This window comes from Pelodiscus sinensis, chromosome 1 (assembly GCF_052426305.1).
Source record: "Pelodiscus sinensis isolate ZL-2025 chromosome 1, ASM5242630v1, whole genome shotgun sequence".
Classification (NCBI taxonomy): Eukaryota; Metazoa; Chordata; order Testudines; family Trionychidae; genus Pelodiscus; species Pelodiscus sinensis.
The window spans coordinates 57727831-57755692 of NC_143052.1; the positions used below are offsets into that span (position 1 = coordinate 57727831).

General features: G+C 40.4%; 1 protein-coding gene across 7 annotated transcripts in view; it reads right to left on the reverse strand.

Moving 5' to 3' along the window:
- The window catches only part of SCAF11 (SR-related CTD associated factor 11), a 75534-nt gene that overhangs the window by 18525 nt on the left and 29147 nt on the right, over positions 1-27862 (reverse strand). For 3 of the 7 annotated variants that reach the window (XM_089779478.1, XM_089779473.1, XM_006126486.3), the window contains 7 exons: positions 26413-26490; positions 25584-25681; positions 23727-23791; positions 21585-21640; positions 14744-14841; positions 11386-11475; positions 4069-4190 (listed from right to left, as the gene is read on the reverse strand). In XM_089779478.1, coding sequence (XP_089635604.1) covers positions 4069-4190; positions 11386-11475; positions 14744-14841; positions 21585-21640; positions 23727-23791; positions 25584-25681; positions 26413-26490 — 607 coding nt within the window. Of the gene's footprint in view, positions 1-4068; positions 4191-11385; positions 11476-14743; positions 14842-16307; positions 16839-21584; positions 21641-23726; positions 23792-25583; positions 25682-26056; positions 26154-26412; positions 26491-27862 lie in introns of those variants that run through there. The other 4 variants (XM_075930482.2, XM_006126487.3, XM_089779485.1 and 1 more) reach the window with 3 other exon arrangements.

Genomic DNA, 27862 nt, shown 5'->3' on the forward strand with positions numbered 1-27862 from the left:
GTTGGGATCTTCTGTGTCTCCCAGGAGTCAGAGGCAAGTTGCTGGCTGGATTAGGGAATATGACCACAGATGTGCTCCTGAGCAGCTCCAAGTCCTTTGCCTGAAGCTCCCTTTTTTTGCAGTGCTGGCAGGCCCATTGACGTTGACCACTTAGGCACCAGGGAGGGGGAATGGTGTCAAGTGGAATTTTGTGCCAGTGATATACTGTGCACCAGTGCTGAGCGGTCAGGCATGGAATCTGATCAAGAGGGCACCAAGGAAGGACCAAGCACAGCCTCCATGAGGAGGGCCCTCAAACAGATATTTTGCTCTTTCCAAGTTTGAAGGCAAAGATTTTTACAGATCCTGCACTTATCCTTTCTGTGGGACTTCCCCCAAACACTCTAAACAGCTTTCATGGGGTTCACTAATGGGCAATGGTCAGCAGCATGACGAACATGGCTTAATGCCTGGGCAATGGGGCATGCCCTGCTCCAAGGCAAAATCCCAGCTGGGACTAATTCCTAAAGTACTACTCTAACACCTAATGGTCTAACTATGGTCAGGTCTACATTAGACCTGGCAAGCCGGGTTAACGTATGCAATTCCAGCTACGTAAAATACGTAGTCGGAGTTGGCTTACCTTAAGCAGAGCATGGCACAGTGGGGGGCTGACAGGAACACACACTCTGGTCAATTTTTTAACTAGTCCCACTAAATCAAATGCCAGAAGACCGATTTCCAGCATGGCAAGTGGAGACATTGCTTAAGTACCTATCAACTAGCAACAAAGATGACAGAACAATGGAGTGTAAGACCCACTAATGCTCTTGCACTGCAAGACAAGGAGTTCCAACCAACCATGAGAGGCAGTAAGAAGGAACTGGAAGGGTATAAGGTCAGCAGCACCTAATCTACTGACTCATAAAAATGGCACTCATGAGAGTGCTCCTATCTCTCTGACTACAGATACCACGAAGGCAAAATCTCTGATTGTGCACATGGATGTGCACATACCTCGAATGGAATCAATGTGAGCAAGAACTTGAAGAATATGCTTTGGTAACTATCACTTATAAAATAAGCTATACCGGCAAAAGAATTTTTCTGTTATATGAATTATTCTTCACTAGGGCTATCTGCCCATATAAAAATCTCATATCCATAACAGGCCTTATTATACTACCAAAAGTTTATAGTGTAGACCAGGCCTAAAAGTCTTCACGCAGCGCTCACATCCTGAACATTGAAAAGAAGGATTAGGTCCTACAACTGTCTTGATGAGGTTGCTCTGTAAATTTCAATTTTCCCAGTTCAGCATGCTTGAACACCTTATACTGTCCTGTTCACATGAGACTTTTAAAACATGCTAACAACAGATCTTTAAGTTCTAGTTTAAGGAGAGCTTAAGTATATAATAAATGAAAGTCTCGTGCGTGTCCCTCTAAACACCTTTTTCAAGTCACTGACATCCTTTTGACTTTCATATATCAAAGAGTAAAAAAGAAACCAGACAACTTCATTTCAAATCACAATTATTCTCATTTCTTCATATTTCCCTAGTAAGATCTGCACTCTGTCTTTTGTACTACTTCCAGTACACAATGTGAAGAATTTAGTTTCATCTTGCATTAAATATATGGAGGGTCATTGACACTTGGAAGAGTTGCTAGCATTATCAATCCTAATTAGGCTTAGGATTAATAAAAATAATTAGGCTTAGGATGAATAAAAATAAATAAAAAAGTTTTCAACATTTTATTATACTAACTTTTCAAACAAAATAAAGGATACACTTCAACCACGGGTGCACACTCTATTAAGAGAAGCCCTATCACCTCAGGGGAGAAGTCTAGTACTGCCACAATCCACTGCAGTGGATTCCCATCAATCTAGGTCCACGTTTAAAAGAGAACAGCTGAAATCATGTGCTTTCTTATCCCAGATCTCAATCACAGCAGGGCAGCCAGTAAGCATCTTACAAAAACTCCTTCTCTTAATTGCTGACACCACCTTCAATCAAGATCTTACATCAAATATCTGCAACCACAAAATAGGACAAGCCTCAAAGAGGAAGTGTATGTAAGTTAACCGATATTTCAAGTTCTATTTTAAAAACAGAATCAATCTTTTGCTGCTCCTAGCTTCAATTTCTGCCTGAATTTAAATTAAAGAATATTAAGGACTTAACTGTATGGGGAAATTGACCAGCACAGCTATAGCAGAATAACTATTGCACTATAGCTAACCTGGTATAACTCCCAAGTGTGGACAAACTGCAAGTTTCAAGCATCTTTAAGGTGAAGAAAGCCTTTAAAATGTGGACTACTGAAATATGTTCCTGAATCTGAAGATGAAGTTAAACAATAGCTTCAAGGGACATTATATTGCCTTAATCATCGCACAGCTGACACCCAGTTGAAAACAGTTATAATGTCAACAGTAACTGTTCAGTCGCTGAGAATTTTAGCAGCAGCATTCACCTAGTGTTCACATGTTACCAGATGCAGTAGATGTAAGAAACTAGTTGACTATCCAATAAGCTATAGCTTATCAGATAGTGGATTAGTGATGCAACTAGTTGCTTCCCACACCTGTGCTGCCTCTATCAGGGAGAGGAAGCAAAGGGGGGAGTAGGAGCTGGTGGGAACCAGCGTAAAAGCCGGGTTCCCCCCAGCAATGTCTTGGCACGGGCAGGGGCAGGGGCAGTAGAGGCACAGCAGAAACTGCATGAGCGGGGAAAGAAGCAATCTCCTCTTGCACTGCTTCTGCTATTCAATTGTACAAGAGCCCCAGGGCTCTTGCACATTTCAAAGGCTCAGGTGTCACAAGGAGAGCAGGGCCAGCGGGGGACTCCCCCACTGGCCCAGAGCTTGCTTCTGCTTTTGAAATGTACAAGAACACTAGCAGGGCTCTTGTACATTTCAAAAGCTGAAGCGCCACACCGAGCTCAGGGCCAGAGGGGTCCCACACTCCCTGTACAAGATCCCCACTGGGGCTCTTGTACATTTCAAAGGCTGAGGCACCGCAGGGAGTGTGAAGCCAGCCCTAATTGGGCTCTTGAACATTTCAAAAGGAAGACCCATCCTCCCTGCGAGCTCTTGCTATAGTTCAAAGGCGGAGACGCCCTCAGACTAAATCAAATAGTTGATGGAAATTCCATTGGCTATTGGATTAGATAATTAATCTAAATTTAACATTCTTAGTAGTAGAGCATTGGAAAATAGGCAGGAGGAGGTGAAAGCGAGCCAGTTAAACTGTGCTAAACAGTAGGGCCCTGAAGAGTCAATCTTTCTCTGCCTCCCTCCACACAAAAAAGGGTAAAGTTTTAGCTTGTATTACTGGATCTGTTCTCACCCCTTGCTCTTGTCCCTTGATAGCTGTTTCCCTGTTTTTGCTGCTTATGTTGAAGCCCCAAAGTCCCTGCTTGCACAGCGCTTAGCTCTGAGGCAATATTGCTTCAAAGAGGCAGCAGATGATAGGCAGCAGAACTGTGAAAGCTCTGTTTTCCACATCTCAGAGCTGTGCAGACCGGGGGACAGGAAGACTGCCATTCTAATTGGGTTTGAGGGTAGGATAAACTAGATGACAGCTACTGCAACAGGGGAGAAAATGCTTCTTCTCGGTTCCCCATGCCCATATTTTTACTGGCTCTTAAAGATCAAATGATGCTGCAAATTTTTTCCTCTCACTTTTTGGTGAAGGGCCCTGCCCTACATTAAATACTAATCTAGACCACGCTGGTGCTTATGCAAGATTGTTTCCTTCATGACATTTAACAGAGCACTGCCGAGTGTAGCACTTCCACATTCCAATTAAACAACTTAAAAGAATGAATAGGAGCTTTCCTGATGTAACCAGTTTGATAAGGTTTGAATAATAAATACAAGATTCATATAATTTTAAAATATAGAATTCTATAAGAAAAATTTAGAGAGAAAACATTTTGCTCTTCATTTAATGAAGACAACTAGTAAGCAAGTGACAAATTACTGGCACAATAGTTTACTGCCTAAATTTTAACTGTGGAAACTGATTTAGAAATTCACAGCTGGACAATTCTTTATATGAACTATAAATAAAACTTACAAAAAAAAAGTTTACCAAAATTTTCCAGAGGCGTAGTATGTGTTGGAAAAACAGTCCTTGGCATTATACTGGAAGCAAGAAGATAAGTTTCAGCTTCAGCTTCATAAAACATGAAGGTATTTCTGTAATATTAAAAATATTAAAACAATATAAAAGATAGAATGCTTTACAAAGAAAAAGTTACTACATTAAATGAAAAATGTTGTAAGCAAGTAAGATGTTTCACTACATTCACAAATGGAACATTATGCCTAGGACTGCCTGAAAGCTAGTGATATTGAGTCAAAACTGAGAGTCAGTAAGCTTTCTTTCCCCAAAAATATATTTTTCAGGAGTCATTCAGTAACAAAGCCAAAATAACTCTACACTCCTTTAAATAAAAGTAGACATAACTAACAACCTGGAGCAAGGTATCAATGGAAAAATCCATAGTCCTACTGTAATTTCTTCTGGTCAGTCCAGTAATAAACTTCCCTCTACTAAGAAGAAATACTTCTAAGAGAAACTCTCTCCTGATGCAGCACAGTGAAGGGATGAAAAATTCCTTTTCCCTCAGGCTATGTCTAGATTACATCCCTCTTTCGACAGAGGAATGTAAATTAGACACTTCGAAATTGCAAATGAAGCCGGGATTTGAATCTCATGCTTCATTTGCATATCACATCATGGTGCTCTTTCAAAAAAGGCTTCTGTTTTCGAAAGAACCGTGTCTAGACCGTGGTTTTACTTTCGAAATAGCACTTTTTCAAAAGAGCGCCATGACGCGAAAATGCAAATGAAGCATAGAAATTTCAAATCCTGGCTTCATTTGCAATTTCGAAGTGTCTAATTTACATCCCTCTGTCGAAAGAGGGATGTAATCTAAACATACCCTCAGACACAGCAGTAGTGGAAACACAGCAGGGATAGAGAAGAATAAATACATTTTTCCAGAAATGTTCCTTTTGTGGGTGTCAGGGACACCATTTGAGGGGGATGGGCTGGAGGACAAACTGGGAAAGATGCCTGAGCGAATGATTAAGGTTATGAAGGAGCCAACAGGGATGCTCGTGTTGGAGTGAACAGAAATGGACCTGCAACATATAAAGAATTCTTTGTCCAGCAACCCACCCTCTACTCACCCATACATTACTTTTCATTGTCTGGGAAGGCTCACTTTCCACTACACTCCACACCCTATCACAACCATGACTATGACAGCTGGACCTACAGATAGCTGTGAGGTTCTACCCTAACCCAAACCCTCCTTTCCAAGGAAAAATTGATCTTTAGGCGTGTGACCATGATTTGCAGTGGTCAATAAAAGCACACATATTCGATGGTACAATGACTTTTATCTTCTGTTCCACAATTCATAGTGATCGTTTAGGCCCCAGGTGCAGGCTGTTAAATCCCTTTCTTTCAGGGAAATGCATTATTTGGGAAGAGGAATGGGATGCAGCAGGGAAGCAACCCCCAAAAAAGAGACATTTCAGTGCCATTCATTGTCAAAGTAGTTCCTCAAAGTCTCCCTGATGTTAATGGCAGCCCTCTGAGCTCCTCTGACAGCCATAGTGTCTGACTGTTCAAAATGTATGCCCAAGTGCTGTGCCTCAGTGCTCCACCCATGAGGAACCATTTCACCCTTATTTTCACACTTGGAAATAGTGACCATAATACATTCAAATGTAACATCCCTATGGTGGGAAAAGCACCACAGCAACCCAACACTGTGACATTTAATTTCAGAAAGGGGAACATCAGAAAAATGAGGCTGGTTAAAACAGAAATTAAAAGATACAATACCAAAAGTGAAATCCCTGCAAGCCGTAAAAAAAAACTTTTCAAAGACACCATAACAGAGGCACAACTTGAATATACACTCTTGTAATGGACTGGAGGAGTGCTGACCAGCACCTAGAGACTGAGAGGTTAAGCTCAGGTACCTAGCAAAGGTGTCAACCAGGGGGCTGAGAGAACCAATCAAGATAGAAGGTTGAAATTTGAATTGGATATAGATCCCCTGCCTGCTTTCTTTGTGTGGGAGAAATAAACCAGAAGTTGAGAGAGAGAGAATGATTTAAACCCAGGCAGGACTACTAAGTCTCTAGGAATTCAGAGCATGGGAGAGAACTGAACAAAGAGAAAATCAGACGTAAGTAAAAGTGAATCCAGTCACGTTCAGAGTAATTTTCTTTTTTTGGGGGTTTGGTTTGCCCTGCCCTGTGTGAATCTATGCCTCCTCTCCCCATTTGCTACCATCTAAGCATTGTGCTGAGACTTTTGTTAATTTGTTTCCCTTAGTTGCTCTGTAACATCTAGCAACCATGTATGAGCTCTCAAGTTTCTCTTTTGTTTTGCAATAAAAATCACTTTTTTTTTTTAAGTGACAATTTGATTCTTGTGACCAGGAGGGTCTGTCTGCATGTATCTGCATGCCTCTGACTGAAGGGTCAGGTAGCAGAGACTGCAGCTTGTTTTTCTTTTTTCAAGCTCTTTTGAGGCAAAAGAGCTTGGGGTACCCGCGGGGGTGATTTTAAGTGATCACCCCTGGTTTTTAGGGATCAAAAAGTAGTTGATGATGGCTGCAATTCCCCAAAATCTGTGTATTTGATTTTGGAGGGGGGGGGTTAATTTTATTATAACCAATGCCTGTAGAGGCAAGGTTTTGAATCTCTCTTGCAGGCCTTCCTCACCTTCTGCACTTGGTGTGCCAGAGTGGGGAATGGTCCTGACAACCCCAAGTTAAAAGCAGTGAGAAAGAGAAAGGCATCTTTTAAAACATGGAAGTTAAATCCTAGTGAGAAAAATAGAAAGTAGTATCAGCTCCGGAAAGTGAAATGTAAAAATGTAATTAAGGCGGCTAAAAATGAATTTGAAGAATAGCTAGCCAAAAACTCAAAAAGTAATAGCAATTTTTTATTGTAAGTACATTAGAAGTAAGAAGCCTGTTCAGCAGCCCCACTGGTTGTTTGACTATCTAGATGCTACTGGAGCACTCAAGAAAACTAAATGAATTATTTGCATTCTTTCCACTCATTGTGAAAAAACTAAATGAATTCTTTGCATCAGTCTTCACAGCTGAAGATATGAGGGAGATTCCCAAACCTAAGTCTTTTCTTAGGTGACAAATCTGAAGAACTGTCCCAGATTGAGGTGTCATTAGAGGTGGTTTTGGAACCAACTGATAAACTAAATAAGTAGTCACCAGGACCAGATAGTATTCACCCAAGAATTATGAAAGAATTCAAATGTGAAAGTACAGACCTACTAACTGTGGTTTGTAACCTATCCTTTAAACCAGCTTTAAAACAAAGGAAGTACTTCACACAAGGCAGCGTCAACCTGTGGAACCACTCGCCAGAGGATGTTGCGAAGGCCTAGACCAGGGATGGGCAACCAGGAATGGTGGATGTGCCACAAGTGGCCCTCCTTCACTTCAATGGCCCACTGGGTTTCCACCTGTGGCCCTATGGGCTCCCCTGTCTGCCTTCCCCTCTTCTAGGTGCCTCTCACGCACCAGGGCACTAGAGCCCCCCACTTACCTGTTCCTTCCCCTCCCTCCCTGCACAGTGCACAAATTACCTGATTCATGTGCCGCCCCAACTCCTTCCCTTCCCCCTCACAGAGCTGGAACACTGCAAACAGCTTATTTGGGTACAGAGCATGAATCAGGCAGTTTGTGTGCTCTTAAAGTGCTGGGAAGGAGGGAAAGGAGAAGGAAGTGTGGAGCTCCAGTGCCCTGGTGTGTGACAAGTGCATGGGGGGGAGGGGAAGGGAGACAGCTAGGAGTCTGAGTGTCACAGGTGGTGCCCCAGTGGGCCATATGCAGGTTGCAGGTTACTCACCACTGGCCTATACTTTATTAGGGTTAAAAAAGCACTAGATAAATTCATGGAAGATAGGTCCATCAATGGCTTGTAGCCAGGATGGTGTCCCTAACTTCTGTCTGCCAGAAGCTGGAAATGATTGCAAAGGGATTTCACAAAACAGGATGACTGGACAACACATGGCAGACAGAATGCTATGCTGATATCTGCAAAGTAGCGTATACAGCAAAATAATCCCAAATATATATGTTAGTTTGACATCTGTAGTATGTAAGATCTTGGAAAAATTTTTGAAGGAGAAAGTAGTTACAGACATTGAGGCTAATGGCAATTGGGACAAATTACAACATGGTTTTACAAAAGGTAGATCGTGCCAAACCAACCTAATCTCCTTTTTTGAGAAAGTAACAGATTTTTTAGATAAAGGAAATGCAGTGGATCTAATCTACCTTGACTTTAGTAAGGCATTTGATACAGTACCACATGGGGAATTATTGGTTAAATTGGAAAAGATAGGGATTAATATGAAAGTTGAGAGGTGGATAAGCAACTGGTTAAAGGGGAGACTACAGCGGGTTATATTGAAAGGTGAACTGTCAGGTTGGAGGAAGGTTACTAGTGGGGTTCCTCAAGGATCAGTTTTGGGGCCAATTTTATTTAATCTTTTTATCGCTGACCTTGGCACCAAAAGTGGAAGTGTCCTGATAAAATCTGCGGATGACACAAAGTTGGGAGCTATTGCCAATTCAGAAAAGGATCGGGATATCTTACAGGAAGATCTGGACGATCTTGTAAATTGGAGTGATAGCAATAGGATGAAATTTAATAGTGAGAAGTGTAAGGTTATGCATTTAGGGATTAACAACAAGAATTTTAGTTATAAGCTGGGTACAGATCAGTTGGAAGTAACGGAGGAGGAGAAGGACCTCGGAGTCCTGGTTGATTATAGGATGACTATGAGCCGCCATTGTGACATGGCCGTGAAAAAGGCTAATACGGTCTTGGGATATACTAGGCAAGGTATTTCCAGTAGGGATAAGGAGGTGTTAGTGCCATTATACAAGGCATTGGTGAGACCCCATTTGGAATACTGTGTGCAGTTCTGGTCTCCCATGTTTAAGAAGGATGAATTCAAATTGGAACAGGTACAAAGAAGGGCCACTAGGATGATCCAAGGAATGGAAAACCTGTCTTATGAAAGGAGACTCAAGGAGCTGGGCTTGTTTACCTTAATCAAAAGAAGGCTGAGGGGGGACATGATTGCATTCTTTAAATATATTAGAGGGATAAATACCAGGGAGGGAGAGGAATTATTTAAGCTTAATACCAATGTGGACACAAGAACAAATGGATATAAGCTGGCTAGTAGGAAGTTTAGACTTGAGATTAGGCGAAGGTTTCTAACCATTAGAGAAGTGAGGTTCTGGAACGGCCTTCCAAGGGAAGTAGTGGGGGCAAAAGATCTATCTGGTTTCAAGATTAAACTAGATGGGTTTATGAAGGGGATGGTTTGATGAGATAACATGATCTTGGTAACTAATTGACCATTATCAGTGGGAAATAGGTCAATGGAGGGATTGATAGGAGTTACTATAGAGAACTTTCTGGGTGTCTGGCTGATGAGTCTTGCCCACATGCTCAGGGTTTAGCTGATCGCGATATTTGGGGTCGGGAAGGAATTTTCCTCCAGGGTAGATTGGCAGAGGCCCTGGAGGTTTTTCGACTTCCTCTGTAGCATGGGGTACAGATCACAGCTGGAGGATTCTCTGCATCTTGGGGTCTTCAAAGTATTTGAAGGCTTCAATATCTGAGATATAGGTGAGAGGATTATTCTAGGAGGGGTGGGTGAGATTCTATGGCCTGCACTGTGCAGGGGGTCAGACTAGAAGATCATAATGGTCCCTTCTGACTTTAAAGTCTATGAGTCTATATACAAAATAATGGTGTCTAAATTAGCTGACCCCCATCAATAAAGAGCTCTTGGAGTCATTGTTGACAGTTGTCTGAAAATATTTTCTCTATATCTCCTGACCAGAAAAAAAACCCTAACAGAATATTGAGACTTCATAGGAAAAGAATAGATAACAAGATAAAAAATATATTGCCTCTATAAATCCATGGTATGTCCACATATTTAATAGTGTGTGCAAATGCGATCACCCCATTTGAAAAAAACATATATATTGGATTTGGAAAAAGTAAAGAGAAGGGCAACAGAAATTAGCAGTACTGAACATATTCCGTATGAGGAGATTAAAAAGACGACTTTTCAGTTTGGAAAAAGAGATGACTGAAGGGAAGATAGGACAGGAGTCTATAAAAGCATGAATGATGTGAAAAAATTGAATAGGAAGTGTTATTTATTTCTCCAAACACCACAAGAATAAAAGCCACTCAATGAAATTAATAGGAAGCAGATTTAAAAACCAAGTATTTCTTTGCAGTCAGTCTGTTGGAACACTTTGCCAGAGGTTGATGTGAAGGTCAAGACTAACTGTTCAAAACCGAACAAGATAAGTTCATGGAGAATAGTGTCCTCAATGGCTATTAGCCAGCGTGGGCAGAGATCCAACACTATGTCCAGAAGCTTGGAATGGGTTATGGGATGAATCACTCACTGATTGCTTGTTGCGTTCATTCTCTTTGAAGCACCTGGCATTTGCTACTGCCAAAAGACCAGATACTGACCTAGATGGACTTTTGGGTCTGACCCAATATGGCCAGTCTGATGTTCTTACATAGAACCCAAATGTATCTGCCCCTATTGTAACCCACTAGACTCCTTTCTACCAGAGCAGAGGTAGAAACCAGGAGTTCTGACAGTCTCTCTCTCCACAGAGTTAGTAACAAAGAAAGGATATATTAACATTTTAAAACCTAACAATGTCCCTTAAGAAACTTGCCACAAGAGGTCAGACCATATTATTACAACTGAGTGGGTCTACTATTTGTTTTTCTTTTACATAGGAATTAGATACTGGACTCCTGTGAGCTAATTGTCAAATTATCTGCCCCCCATTTTTTGTCCCCTATGGGGGTGAGAAATGTGGATTTTTCTTTCCTCCCCAGGTTGAAGAAAGTGAAAACCAACCATAGGAGAGAATAAATGGTTTGAAGCTGTGGTTTAAGTCTTGAGATTTAGTAGTCTGTGTTTAAATCAGAAAAGTATTACAAAAGAGGTAACATGAACTTATTGAACGATAAACAATGACAAATCCTGAATGAAAAAAGAATTAGACACACATATATGAAAAATGGCACATGTAGGCTCACAGATCTCAGCTTATCACACTGATGCACATGAAAGAAAGTACCAGAATATACACAATAAAAAGTCTCAATTTAGATAGAAGTAGCAACTAAGCTATGAAAACATAGAAAATTATTAACTGAAAACAGATTTTAAGTTTTATGTTTACGGTATTATATATAAAAACAATTAATGCGATTTCAAACTTTAGTTTTCATTTAAACATTTATCCACTTAAAACCACTGTGAACATTTTACCTTTGAACTCTAGCTAACACAGATGACGACGACAATTCCAGTTCTCGTCTCTTTTGTCCAATCACTGTATGGATTTCTATAGATTCTGTACTGGAAAATAATTTTCAGATTTTTTTTTAAAAGGGTGCATCAGATCAGTCTTGGATATTATGCATTTTTGTAACTGATCCAAGCAAATTTATTAAAATCAATTATTCCTAAAGTATGTTTTAAATATTTAAAATTGTCAAGATTTTTTTCATGGCTCCTCGTACTTCCCTAAATGTGCAAATGAGTAAGAATGTCCCAGAACTGCATATTAAAATGATGATACGAAGGAAAAGTGGGAACTACTAAAGTGAGAGCAGAATGCAATAAGTCATAAATAGAGACACAGATTAGGTTTGCGAGGTGATGTGTTGGATTACATCTCAAAAGGTCATGAAGAAATTGAGTATGGGACTTTAATTCATGAACGCCAAGAGAAAAGTGGAGTTTAAGTATTCATCAACTCTCTAAAAGACTTTGTCAGGCTGGTAGTATATATGGGACAAGTGAGGAGGAACTACATTCCTTTAGTGATACAGCACCCAATGTTTTGTTTTGTTATCCAATTAGTGTTCAAGGTTTTCATTATTTTTCCCCTCTCTTTAAATATGCATCATTAGTTCTCATACTTTCGCAGAATATTTGTCATCTTCTCATTTATTGTTCTCTCTGCTATACAGCAACCTGTTGGTTTTTTTTTTTTTAAACACAACTCTTTGCCTCTGCTGTGAATTGTGTTCTCATTATTTTGAGAATTGACTAATAATGGTCTTATGCTATTCAGCAACACAATCGAGCACATACTTAAAAGTTAAAACCCTATTCAAGCCAGTGACACTTAAGCATGTACTCACATGCTCTGATGGACAAGGATGTATTGCTGAACTGCAGTCTTTATTCCCAAAATAAGAAAGTGAAAATGAAGGCTTTTATTTATCACTTAGTGTAAGAAAATACATGTATTTGGGGGTAAAGCTGTCAAGCAATTAAAAAAATTAATCACAATTAACAATGCTGCAAAATAATCATAGAACAGTATTTATTTAAGTATTTGGATGTTTTCTACATTTTCAAATATATTGAATTCTATTAGAATACAAAGTGCACAGTACTCACTTTATCTCTGACTAGAAGATTTACCCTCCATTGTTTGGGTCCTTAATTTATTTATTTATTTATTTTTTTAAGTAAAATGAAAATGTACATGTTTCATTTAAATCATTGCTCCAGGGTGAGGCTGGAGATGAAGGGTTCAGCATGCAGACTGCACTAAGGAGAGAGGACTACCCCCAACCCTCTCTTACCACAGCAGCTTGGGGCCAAGTGAGAAGTGCCTCTCCATGGCTGCTGCAGCTCCAGTGGGCACAGCTGGGAGAGGGGTGCATGTCTCCCAGCTGGGGCAGGTCCAGGTTAGTCTCCCCTTTGTGTGCTCCAGACAGATTGAGGAATGCAGCAAACTGTGCGTTTTCCCTTCACTCCCTGACAAAGGGGAACAGCCAGCAACATCCCCATATGAAACGAGATGAGGATTGGAGGGAGGGAGAAATCTACAGACCCTCTGCTCTCTCTAAAGGGTGCCTGGGGAAGTGGGAGGCTATGGCAGTTCCAGAGGGTGGGGGGCACACTTCCACCCAGTCCTTTTCACCTTCTTGGTGATTCTGTCTCAGTGTTTGGTTTTATGAGAATGAATCAATCATATTCCTGTCACTTCCCATTTTCCTGGAACAAGCAAGCCCTTACCTTGCTTTAAGTTATGATAAGAGGAAGCTGTATACCAAATTTTGTGATCCTAGCTCTTGCCATTTAGGAGGAGTTTTTTAATAGACAGACAGACACTCATATACACACATAGCAGATTACAAATGCTTGAACTGTAAACAAAAATAGAAATGGTATTTTTCAATTCACCTACTACAAGTAATGTAGTAAAATCTCTATCAGGAAAGCTAACCTTACAAATGCAGAATTATATACAAAAAATAACTGCATTAAAAATTAGACAGTGTAGAACTTTAGGGCCAAAAAGTCCACTCAGTTCTACCTATTGTTTAGTAAATTACACAGACAAACAAGTTTGATTACAATTTGCAAGAGATAATGTTAATGTCACCTAAAAGTGAGAACAGGTGCTCAGCTGGCACTCTCCACTTATTTACAATAATGCTGTCCACTTATTTACAATGTCACGTGAAAGAGAGAACAGATGTACGCATGGCACTTTTGTAGCCGGAAAATTTGGTATACAGCTTCCTCTTATCATAACTTAAAGCAAGGTAAAGTTTTGGTTGTACCAGGAAACGTGAACAAACTTCCTATAAAAGTGAACAAACTTGTTTGTCTTAGCAGTAGGCTGAAGAAATAAGACTGAAAGGAATTACAGGGTCTTAAGTTTTACATTGTTTTGTTTTTGAGTGCATTTATGTGACGACAAATTTCTACATTTGTAAGTTGCACTTTCACAATAGTTTCCACTACAGTACTTGTATGAGATACACTGAAATATAGTTTTTAATCATTTTACAGTGCATATCTTTGTAATCAAAATTACATGGGCACCGTATACTTTGTATTTTGTGTTGTAAAAGCAATCCATATACAGTAAACTTCCGATAATCCAGCACCTTTAGGGCCCAGGGGGTGCCAGATTACCAGATATGCTGGAGTATCGGAAGAGGAGGCTATGAGGGGTCTGAGGTGGGGTGGGAGGGATGCCACCCCAGACCCCTCATAGCCTCCCCTTCAGATAGTCCGGCTCTGCCCCAGGCTTCCCCGATTCAGCCGCTGCTGGTCAGTTTCAGCAGCGGCTGAATCTGGGACGCCTGCGGCAAAGCAGCTGGGGTGCTGCCGGGTTGGTCCCACAGTCCCGAGGGGCAGCGCTACGGAACCAACCCGGCAGCACCCCAGCTGCTCTGCCCCCGGTTTCCCCGATTCAGCTAATGGTCAGTTTCAGCAGCGGCTGAATCGGGGAAGCTGGGCGCAGAACAGTTCCAATTGTCTGGCTGCACGGAGCACTTCCAGGCTCCCGATGGTGCTGGATCATCAGGAGTGCCGGAGCATTGGATGCCGGACCAATGGAGTTTTACTGTATTTGAAAATAATGTCCAAAATATTTAATAAATTTTAATTGGCATTCTGTTTAACAGTGTAAGTAATCATGATTAATTTTTCAAGTTACAATTAATTCTGCGTTAATCATGTGAGTTAACTGCGATTAATGGACAGCCCTAATTTGAAGGCAATAAAATGTAAATGAAAGCATAACTGAACTAGAATTTCTACACCTACAATGCTAAAACTTAGTAAGTTCAGTAAAGCATTAGCAAATACTCACCAGTCATTTCTATAGCTAGAGAAGGATTCTCCAATGGAAGGAGATCTATTGCAGAAATTATTATTCAAGCACTCAGTGGAGCAGGTCTGTCTTCTAGGCTACAAAATAAAAATATAAAAGAAAGACAGCCAATATTGAATCTTCAGTATCTTTAGCAGTTAATGCATGATTGTCCAGAGACTTTAAAATTGAACTGGCTAGATTTCCTTTAAACGTATGTTATAGAGGCTTTATAGCTGAAATTGTATCGAGATTTGCAGTTTTGTATTCAAATGTTTGAAATTCAATCTCCAAACATTATACACATGTTCTTTGTGGACCAATTTTTTTCGAAGTCAGGTTTTCTCTTTAGTACCGGAAAAATTTAAGACGATCTTTTTGAATTTTTCCCGGCTAATGAACCACAGTATCAATGAACATCAAACCCCACACAGAGACATTTCCAAAATAATTCAGAAAGGACAGGTTTCAAACTTCATAGGGTTAAGAAATCTGGAGTTATACATCATGATATTCATCATCTTTGCTTAACTTTTTTTAATGCACAAATCAAATTCAGCTACTTCCTTCCTCCAATGTTGTCATCCTGCCTGGAACCACCAGATCTACTTTGCACTAGGGATGTTAGCAACTAGTCAACTATTCAATAAGCAAATGCTTATTGGATAGTCAAGTAGCCACCCGACTAGTTGCTTCTCTCCCCCCTCCCTCCCCCCACCTTGCTGCCTCTATCAGAGAGGGGCAGCAAGGGGAAGGGAGGAGGAGCAGGAGCTGGTGGAACCAGCTTAAAGCCAGTTCCCACAGCACTATCTCCACGGGGGGCAGGGGAGGCAGAGGCACAGCGTGGAAACAGTGCAAGCAGCGACTCCCTCGCCCTGTTCTCTGTGGTGCCCCCCATCTTGCTGCCTCTGAGAGAAGCAGAAGGGGACAGGGGAAAGAACAGGAGCCAGTGCTGGGGGGAGCTGGTTCCCTCCATCACCGTCTCCAGAGTGCCTCCTTATCCCTGGGATCCCTTGTTCACAGCAGTCCCAGTGGAGAGCTGCCCCCCACCGCAGACAAAGGCTCTGCCACCAAGCCGCCCCTGTTCATGGCAGCCAAGACTGGCTGTGGGCAGGGGCTGCTCAGATAGCAGCCCCATCCATGGCCATCCTGGGCTCCTGTGAATAGGGGCTGGTGCTGGAGAAGTCTCTGTTTGCATCGGCCAACAGAGAACTGCTCCCGGCACCAACCCCTCTTCATGGCAGCCAGGGCTGGCCACGAATAGTGTCTAGTATGGCACCAGGCCCTGTTCGCTGCAAACAGGAGCTGCTGGACTCCGCATGAGCCGGGACCAAGCAGTCTCAGCTCGCACTGATTGCTGCACCTTTGCATTTAAAATGTATTAAGAACCCAGCAACTTTTACTACATTTAAAATTCAGAGCAGCAGTGCAGGTGGCTCCAGAGCTGGCTCCTGGAGCTCTCTGCTGCGGCTCTGCACAGCAGCACTTACTGACCACCCCTAGAGTTGATATAAATTGTATCGACTATATGATTACCCAGATAATCGCATTTTTATATCCTTACCTTGCACAGAGAGTCTAAAAAGGCAGCTGGGCAGTTAGGAGACGTGTACATAGGTAGGGGCAGATGGGATCTCTGGGGCATACATAATTGTGCAGAGGGTCAGAAGAGAATTTGCTTTATTAAGGGGGCAAGAGAAGCAGAAGCTTTCAGAGTTGCCTGGGACCCCCAGCAAATCAGATAGCATCATCATGAAGAGGAGGATACAAAGAAGGAAGCAGAGAGGGGAATCTTGCAAACCAATCTTGCAAAGGATGGGGCAGCACAATGTCTGTTTTCGAGAAGTCTTTTTATGTTTGGGGAGAACAGGGCAATGCAGGAGGAGTGGAGGATGGGACTTTTGTGGTTTCCCCCACCTCTAGGTTTCTTTGAAGTCTGTGCACTCTCAGGGTACGTCTACACTACAGCGCTAATTCGAACTAACTTAGTTCGAATTAGTTAATTCGAACTAAGCTAATTCGAACTAACGCATCTAGAACTAAAAACTAGTTCGAATTAGCGTTTTGCTAATTCGAACTAGCATGTCCACACTGAGTGGACCCTGAACTGGGGTTAAGGATGGCCGGAAGCAGTGCCGGCAGGGCATCAGAGGAGGACTTAGAGCATGGAGATGCTGTCTCAGGCTAGCCGAGGGCTGTGCTTAAAGGGACCCGACCCCCACCCAGCCCTTAATTCGAACTAGTAAGTTCGAACTAGGTTTAATCCTCGTGGAATGAGGATTACCTAGTTCGAACTAAGCGCTCCGTTAGTTCGAATTAAGTTCGAACTAACGGAGCGCTAGTGTAGCGCCTATGAAAGCTAGTTCGAACTAACGTCCGTTAGTTCGAACTAACTTTGTAGTGTAGACATACCCTCAGTGACTGTGCCTCAGCTCACTGCATTTCCAACAACATATTAAATTCCTCTGAATCACATCTAAATGCAAAATTAACTCCAGCCTCATATTTCCCCCTAGACAACCACTGCTAATACTTATTAATTGCTCATATCACCACAGAAAATTAACATTGGTTTTGAGATTATAGCTCAGGTTTTGTTTTAGCGTACGACCTAGAGAAGTATTGTATGCTTCACTGTGTTTGAGTAACTTAGAAGCGTAAAGAACCATCTTGTGGAGATACAGAGTATGTCATTGATTGCATAATGTCATGTGTTACATATAGCATGTTTAATAAGGGTGCCAAAATTGGAAATATCCTTGCTTTTCAGTGATTGCAATGATGAGCTCTGCACTTAAGCAAACTCAAGTTCTAGGACATTTTTGGATGGTGGGATAACTAAATGCTTAGACACATGCTTTCTTATCGTCATAAGCTGCCTATCACATTTTGATGCTAGATAATAAATATCATGGGTAGGTTAAAAAAAATCTAAATTTAAACACAATTGTGGTAGTCTGCTTCTGCAATTGAAGTATTTTTTTTTTTAATACAGGTGAGTTCTGATAAAGTACATGAACATAAAAATGTATGTTTTACTAGCATAAATATTTGACAACTTTAGTAAAAATGAAACAAAAGTTTATTTACAGTTGCTTACAAGAAAGGGTCCCAATAAAAACAGAAACAGGAGGCAGTAAAATAGTTTCCTTTCACTTACAGAAGGTATCTACTCCTGGTTTTGCTTCTTCATGCTTCTAATTTATTACTTCATTAGTTTCCAAAAATATCTACCTGACTACCATAATTTCATATATATTTCTGAGTCTCATTCTACTGCAGTTTGATAAGTAACACCTATAAAGGTTGAACCTCCCAAATCTGGGACTGCCTGGTCCAGCAACATCCATGATCCAATAGGAACCCCAGCATCAACGAGGCCAGGCAGTGGCTGGGAAGCTCCAGCCCTGGCCAAGGAACCTCTGGCATTAGCGAGGCAAGGTGATCAGGGAATCCCAGCCCCAGTTGAGGAACCCCCAGCTGCCACTGGATCCCAGGAATCCCACAAGGGCCGTAGGGCTGGGATGACAGAGCAGCCTCTGCCAGGGAATCCCCAGTGACAGCAGGGCAGCCCTAGAAGCAGCATGGTGTGGACGGGTGGCCCCAGCTGGGGAACCCCCAGTGGCAGCAGGACTGGCAGCAGCCCCCGCCAGAACCCCAGAGCAGCAAGCAGGTAGTAAGGTGGGGAGCAATGGTGGGCCAGTGGCAGTGCAGGGAGCCCCAAGGAGAGGAGCCTGGGACCGGGATAGCCAGCAAAGGAACACAGTCCATGGTCCAGGACAGCTCAGGTCATGAGGGTGCTGGACCAGGGAGGTCCAACCTATATTTCTTTTATATACCTTTGTACCACTTCACAATTCTTATTTCTATGAATGACCCAACAATACAGGAGTCTCAACTGCCTGCTACTGTAGTTTATAAAATGCACATCAGATTAAAAATTAAATAATCAATAGGGCTGTCGAGTGATTAAAATCAATCACGATTAACTGTGCTAATAAAATACCCTTTATTTAAAAGTGTTTGTATGTATTCTATGCTTTCAAATACATTTGGACAGCCATACTCCAAGTACTCGAAATGCAGGAGCACCTGTGGAATGGACCCTGGCGGTAGGAGGAATAGGAGGTTCTGTGTGGCCATTGTCATGTGGTATTGGACACTGTTGGTAGACAGGATACAGGTCTGGATGGACCTTTGGTCTGACTCACTATGGGTGTTCTTATGTACCTTCCTTAACCTGGACTCCCTGGTCCAACATCATCTGTGCTTTGGTACTGACCATGGATGTTCCTGGATCACAGAGCCCAAGAACAGGAAGGTCTGGCGGCCAGCTGGGAGTCCAGTGTGCATGCGTGGGGGAGGAAACGGGCAGAACAGTGGGGAGTTCTGACCCCAGCAGCAGCCATGGAGCTCAGGCCCCAGCCCCAGAGGCGGCAAGGGAGCGCTGGCTCTGGTTGCGGAGCTCCAGCCCCGGAGCCAGGCAGCTGCAGAGCATTAGCTGTGGCCCTCCAGCCTTGGCAGCAGTGGGGCCAGCAGCATATGGAGAACCCCGAGGAGCTGGGACAGTAGAGCAGGCAGGCTGGAGTTCTAACCTGGTGGCAGCCCGGATCAGAAGAGGCAAGACCTCCTCCGGTCTAGCAAATCTCCCCCTTCGGGACTAGTCAAGTCCAGAGGGTGCCAGACCAGCAAGGTCCAAACTGCATTCTACTGTGGCTACACATGTGGTAAGACTGGAAGACTTTTTTATAGCAATTATCTGTTGGTCTGTGACTACACTCCTCCTTCTTGAGCTCTGAACTGAGTGTAGAAAAGGCAGTACAGATTGACCACCTCACCTTTATTGGAAATCATAAGTCAAGAATCTGAAGTAGAGGACAAGGAGAGCAGGTAATGGCATAAAACACATAGCCCACACACCTCAAATAACTCCAGTTACTATACAAGGTAAGAACCTTTTTCTTCAACTCTCTAAGTGTATTCCACTATGGCTGACAGAGGGTATGTCTACACTACCCCGCTAGTTTGAACTAGCGGGGGTAATGTAGTCATCCGCACTTGCAAATGAAGCCCGGGATTTGAATTTCCCGGGCTTCATTGACATGAAGCCGGCCGGCACCATTTTTAAATGCCAGCTAGTTCGAACCCCGTGCCGTGCGGCTACACGCGGCACAGAGTAACTAGTTCGGATTAGGCTTCCATGAGGAGTACAGCTAGTTCGGATTAGAAGCCTAATCCAAACTAGCTACTCTGTGCCGCGTGTAGCCGCGCGGCACGGGGTTCGAACTAGCCGGCATTTAAAAATGGCGCCGGCCGGCTTCGTGCAAATGAAGCCTGGGAAATTCAAATCCCGGGTTTCATTTGCAAGTGCGGATGACTACATTACCCCCGCTAGTTTGAACTAGCGGGGTAGTGTAGACATACCCTGAGATAGTACTCACTGATATGGAAGGTTTGAGGATGGAAGACCTGTCAAACCACAGGATGCATCTGCTATTAAAATCTGTACTAGGACGTAATGTTTTGTGAGAGTATGGATAGAACCCCTAGTATCAACTGCTTACCAAATATCCTTTAAAAATAACTATATTGAAAGTACTTAGGTGCTGTAAGTAAATAGATTTTATTGTGGATAATTCTGAGTTCAGTATCTTTACCAAAGATACTAATAGACTTTTTCCATTGATTTCTGCTGAAGAAAGTCTGGTTACCTTATATATGTGGCATACTGCCTTCTATTAACAGGTTTCAGCTTCAATGATTAAGGCTATTTCAAAGATGCCGTAACGAACAACACTGGACATTCAGAGCGTTGATCCATCATGGAGCCACATTGATGTACGCTGAACTCACATCACAAAGGCCTATCTGCCCACTTCAGATGCTTTTAAGTGGATGAATGATAACTTTGTATGTATTTGGGAATGAGACCCCAAAACACAGATCAAGAGACCTGGCTTGTGGGGCTATCACAGGAAAAGAAAGCCTGGAACTACTTTTGGGCTTCAAGATGTAAACAAACAATGAGCCTGAAAACAGATATCCTCAAAGCCCACCATACACCAGGAAAACTGGGGGCATGAAATCTAAACTATGCAGGATACATTTTTAAATAGTTGTAGGTTTCTATAACAAGTAACAGCAAACAAAGTTGTCTTAGGCAAAAAACCAAAATAAATTCTGGGCACAGAGTGATGGTTTCTACAAATGCAGCAGCCATGAAAAGAAAGTAACTGTCTGGAGACTTCATGGCTTCTTATAATTTTGACTCCAAATGGTTGGTGTAACATTAAATTATTCAAGAAAAGCAAAAGAACTGGAAGATGCTAATTGGTTATCTTCAGGCAATCCCATTAAAATGGAATTATTCTAATTTTGAATAGTTATGTTTATTCACATAGCAAATTACTTGGTTAAGTACATCTGTTGATACAGGCATTCCTCTCTCTGTGTGGCCTCTATATATTAATTTCTTTGCCTAAAAGCCTGTGGCTGATGCCTCAAGTTAATGAGAAGATACAATACTTCACTAATGAAACAGTTTGAACTTTCTTCGAGCACTCCCAGGTGCATCATGCTGTTTTGGATCTATACTGAAGCTCACCTTTAGTTACACTAAAATGTCAAGGATATCCTGCAGTAACACAATGTACCAGTACAAAATTATTGTAAGCAGATTATCAAAAGAAAAAGTTCACAGTGATTTATGTAATATTGGTTATTTTTTAAATAATTACAAGTATGCAGTATTTTAGATAAGTTAAACTTTCAAAAGAATTTGCAGTGTAAAAAAACCTTCCTAGTTTCACCAAGATATTTTCTTTGTTTTATTTGAACAAACCTTGTTTATCTTTACAGGTGCAGTTTCCTTATTTCTTTCTTCATCTGAAATACCACCTGTATAAAAATTAAGATGACACATTTTGTTCTCAATTTTAACACATTTTGCTCTTTAAGTATTTGTTTAAGAGCATTAGTGCAACAGCAATATTATAGTACTGACAAATGAGAATCACTCCAATTTTTTTTTTTAACTGTTAAAGTCAAGACACAAGAAGTAACTCGGAGAGAATAACCAGTACATACTATTGGCAACCTTTTTGAGAGGAAATTACTACTAATACATTAAGAATGGAAACGGAATATTAAATAGTCCATTAATCATGTATAAACTACAACAAACAGGCGAGAGAGAGATGCTGATGAGACTATGTTTGTGTTGGGATGCATTCTTTTCTATAAGGAATTTCTCAGCAGTCAATTAGACAGATGCTATTATAACTAAATCCATGTAATCTGGAATGCAAAAGTTACTGATTTTAATTTAGAAACCAAACACATTATTAAAGCAATTCTTAAACTTGTCCATGGACTAACTGCTTGTAGGCCACAGACATCTAACTAGTCAAAGTAATAGTTCTCCTTATTTCCAACCACCAAATTACCTTAACAGACAGTGAAAAATAGAACACTGCTTTCCTGATATGATGGTAATACTAGTAATAATATTAATATTTAGCAATTGCAATACCTGCTATCAGGATGATATGCAATAATGAAAGGGGGGTGAGGTGAAACAAAGTTAGGAATAAGAGAAAGGGATCCATGACACACTTTCTATTTAGTTAAGGCCAATAAGTATGAAAGGGCTTGTGAATTCACGGATTATATATTCCTTACAATGAGAGGCTTACAGACCTCAATGTGTTTTGGTTATCAAAAAAGAAAACTGAATGTTGACCTGATCATTGTACAAATACTTCCATGGGGGAGAAAATACCAGATACTAAAAAGAGCTCTTTAACCTAGTGGACAAAAGCACAACAAGCACCAGTGGCTGGACATGGAAGCCAGACAAATGTCTTAGCAGTGAACATGATTAAACACTGGAACAAACTGCCAAGGTAAATAGTGAATTCTACTTTTCTTGATCTCTTCTAATCAAGACTGGATGCCTTCCTGGAAGGTGTATTTTTAATTAAATAAGTTACTAGGCCCACTACTAGATAACTGGGTGAAATTTAATGACCTGTGATATATAGGAGCTCACAGCAGATTATTTAAGGGTTGCTTCTGCTTGAAGTTCTATGAAGATCTGTAAAGACTCCATTTTACCACCAGATAAATCACTTACAAGAAAAAAAATTAAGTGTGCGTTTACACTGCAATAAAATACCTGTGGCACAGCTGTGGCAGGCACAACTCAGCTGACTTGGGTTTCTGGGACTACAAACTCCAGGTTACATACATTTGTGCATTTGGCTGAACTCTGAGATCCTTCCTCCTTTAGGTACTTAAACATCAGACTCTACCCTAAGCATGCATGTCTCACCAGAAGTTTCATGGTGAGAGTCCCAGGGGCGTGAGTCAATTGCCTTAGACTTTTAGAGTGGGTGCTGACATTTTTTTTTTTACAATGTCAATGTACTGTAAGAAATATAGTTCAATATCTCAAGCCAACTTTAACTATTACTATTTATAGCTATTAATAAAATATAACAGCAAAGAAAATGTCATCTTGCAATTGTATGTCTATATTACATCAGATTAAAGAGGACCTACTAACTAGAAAATGGCTCTTTGAAAATGATCCCCCAAAATACTGCTAAAACAACTCAGTTCTGAACTGCTATAACCTAGCTGCGGGTTTCTTGTTAGCAGAGACTGCCAATGTGTTGAATTGTGATGGTTCTGTGATACAGAGTGACACCTGGTAGGTTGAAAACCAAATCCATTTCACTTGTGATATACACCAGTTTAATTACGATTAAAAAGAAAGCTTTCACATTTTAACTTTGCATGGAATATACAGTTCCACCATCCCAGAAGTTTTCTCTTTTTATCCAAATTCAGAGCAACAGAAAGATGGTTACTATTTATAAATAAGTGATTTAGGAAAACAAAGAAAAGAAAATAATCCTAGAATATCTTGATGAAGATCCATGTGGTTCTGAAAGTAGCAGACAGAAAAATATCAACTTACTGTCATTCTTCAAATCTTTACAGAGTTTTTCTATTAATGGTCCTTTGTCTGCATGTGTATCCTTTCTGTAAGATTAACGAAGAATTATTTGCAATAGCACTAAATGGTTCTACTGCACCCCCTCCCCCCCCCAAGGAGAGCTTTAAAACTTTGGTAAATTTTAAGCATTTGGATTGCTAAGGATCAGACTGAAGGATGAATCCATGATTAGCAACTTCAAATCATCTGGAATGAAAAATTTTGCATCAACTGACCCTGTAACAAGCAATTATTTTCAAACTGATCCATCAAAATTCCCACTGTATTATCATCTGCCAGATCAACTCGAGAACCACTGAGAAACAATGCAACAGGTATTCATACTATTTTGTTACCATTGCTAAAATAGCACCAAATGAGTATCTTGATTTTCAACAAAATCTTTGCAGTTCATCTTTTTAATACAGTTTTAGAAATTTACAAATTTAAATTTTTATTCAGGAAAACATATCAACCACATGAACATTGATTTAGAAATAAACTAGTGCATTTTAAGAGTCCACTGTACAGCTCTTGGTGAATTTGCTTAGTATATTTGGGCACATAAAACTCTTAAGTTTGCATGCTTGCAAACAGGAACAATAGTTGCTAATTGCTTTCTGAGCTACTGCAAATTCTAGAGTCATAACTAAAATCACAAGTAACAAAATATTATTGTGGTCTGATTATTTTACTGCTGAAGCAGTTCAATCACATATGGAATTTAAGAGCCATAGGAAAAAAGTTACAGCAATGCACCACACCACGAAAGCTGATCCTTATTGTCAATGATGTAGAGACTCTAAAACATATCAAAGACCTTACAGGACAATAGCATCCCCTCTTCCATATAAATCAGTAAAAGCAAATTTTTTTTAAAGCAATGCTATATGTATTAGTTTTAACCAAGATCTTTCCATGCATGAACAGAAGGGAGGGGCTGTGTATACCCTATAGTGGTAACTGATAAGCACCTGCTTATTGGTTAATTGTTTAATCGAATACACTATTACATCCTACTGTTAATACATTCCAGGATGATGATGTTGGTGGTTGGTTTTTTGGCAACAGCATCACAATGTTGAGTCCTATTTAGCTGTGGTCCACTAGGAGCCCTAGATCCCTTTCTACAGTTCTTCTTCCTGGCCAGTCATTTCCTATTTTGTAAACTGATTGTTCTTTCCCAAGTGCAGTACTCTGCATTTGTCCTTACTGAATTTCATCCTATCTACCTCATACCCATACCTTTTTCTCCAGTTTGTCCATATCATTTTGAATGATGGCCCTATTATCCAAAGCACTTGCAACCCCTCCAAAGTTGGTATCACCTGCAAATCTTTTAAGTGTACTCTCTATGACATTATCTAAAATCACTGATGAAGACATTGAACAGAACCAGTCCCAAAACTGATCACTGCAGAACCCCACTTGTTATGCCCTACCAACATGACAGTTGAACAATTGATAATTCTCTCTGGGAACGTTTAGGCAACCAGTTATGCACTCACATATAAAGTTTATAATTTAAAAGCAGAGTAGTGATTTACCATATAGCACCTCCATTAAAAATTAATGCAATATGTGTTAAATCCCCAGCCTGATATGAAAATATCAACCTATGCTTTTTGGAATGCATACATTCATAAGGTCTCCTGCAAGTCATTTAATAGGTTATATTAAAAAGGAGAATCATGAAAATATTTAGTGTCTCGATAAAGTTACTTAGAAAAGGTATACATGCATGACGTTGCCTTCTGAGGAACCTCCAAACTGAGGCTTCAACGGTTAATAGCAAATGGTAATTCTTATTAGAGATTCATACATTCAGAGCACACCAACCTCGTTAAGATTTTTGTATTCATGTGATAACATTTTTCCTTATTGCAGCAATAATTTTCTTTTTCTCCCTTATCTCTTAGTTGAATCTTCTCCTGAACCTGAAATAAAAAAAAATGAAGTCAGTCTTGGAATTAGACAGCACAATATAATGCATAAAAATATTATTTTAAAACTAATGCATTAGGACTTCTTCACTCCTGTATCTTACAAGAGCCAAGTGTGATACTTCCTTAAGATATAGCTATTTGGACACCAAAATGTATGGGTGCTGTCAGTATTTTTGACATATCTTAATCTGATATATAGGGATTTACTGGCCTTATCAATCATGCATTTAAAATTCTGCCAGATCAAAATGGTTACATCATCTGTCAAGATTCAGATTTTCATAGCAAGTAATTCCATTATTATCCACCCAGCTTTGTTAAAAAACAGCATTATGCACTGCTTCCCAATTAGAAACAGTTACTTACTGTAACTGTGGTTCTTCGAGATGTGATGCAGACATGTAATCCACTTAGGTACGTGTGCACCCAGAGCATCACAGCCAGAGATTTTGCCTAGCAGTACCTGTAAAGGAAAGGTGTGCGCACCTCATGGCTATGGAGCCTCTTCTGGTTATGAGTGATGCTGCCCTGCCTGCCCTCAGTTTCTTTGTACCAAAACCCCATATAAGAAGACTCCAATGCAAAAGTGATGGAGGGTGGGCAGTGGAATACACATTTGCATCACATCCTAATTAATATAGGTAATTTACTAGCAACAGGCTTCAGCATGACCCACAAGTTCCTATAATTAAAATCTATTTGAAAAGGAACCTTGGACTTACCTTAATATGGTATTTCAATGCACCAAGCTGATACACTGCTTGAAAAGGTTTGCGATCAACTGGACATGAAGCCATGATCTAAAACAAGATTATTCACATATAAAATAACTTAGCATGTTTGTTGTTTTTGAAAATAAAAATATTTTATAAATATGTCAACTGCCCCACAAGATACAACTATCCTCTCTTCGCCTCTCCATGGTTTAAATCCTTGTGCAAGACTGTGGAAGAGCTAAAATGTTACTTGTCAAAGTACTGAAGCAACACTTTCAAAGTACTCAATGCCAGTAGAAGAACCTATGCAATGGAAGAGAAGATTCTTTAAGATCTTTCTATTGATGCACCTGATCTAGTGGTGGTGGAAAAGCTTTGATGTTGCACCATAATAAAACAATTTATGGAGAACAAGGGCTTACTATAAGGTTGAGGGGCAAGCAGAATAGATAAAGCAGAGTAGGTGCTGGGCAAGAGCAATAACTGCATAGAGGTATCTTTAGCAGGGTAGCTCATGCTGAACTCGGTCAGGAAAAAGGAAGAAATGAATAAAAAGTTCCATAATGAGATAAGACTGTCAAGTATGAGGATGAATTTGGGTGGGTAACACTTGACTCTTACCCGACAGCAAAGATCCAGGACTAAGAATCTTACAAAACAACTCCACAAAAGTAGAATGTTATGGTAACAATCTCTTCCTGCTATTTACTAATATTCTCTTTCTTAGGACACTACTCTCTCTCATACAAATCAGAGCAGAGATTTCTTCTGGAAAAAAAAATATCAGGAAACCTTGCTTTTTAAATTCAGGGTTGTTGTTTTTTAAGCAGAGCTTAACTGTAAAATATCCTGTGTCAGTGTGTGTATATATTAGTGTTTTTAAGATGGTTCCTCTATAGCAAATAAAAATTTGATAGTAGTTCAAGTCACGTTGAGCAACTCTTTTTTAATCTTAGTTGTTTTTATAGACTATATTGAAAATAGAACATAGGACATTTTGGAAGGTGGGAGGAAAAAAAAAAAAATCTTTCAGATTAGAATTTTCAGACCACTGCTTAGGGTTTTTATTCCCCTTCTTATGGATGAAGTTTTACCTTTAAAATATCTTTTAAACCAAAAACCATCAGGAACTTGTATATGGTGGTACAAAAATAGCTATTGTACATTTAATAGAAGATGATGTAATTGTAACATCTTCTATATTCCGAATTAGGTGATTTCTACTCAAAGTAATTGACAGTTATTCATAAATGAATGCTCATACAAGAGGATAAAAGTATGCAAGCAAATACTAAACTCCTCCTTCACCAAAATATAAATGCACCCAAATATACAGTAAATATTTAATACTCATTAATTAGGAAAATTAGTGAACAAAGCATACGATATTAACATACTGCTATTGACCATATGTTTAAAATATACTTCTACAAAGCCACTTAAAAATTTAGCCAAA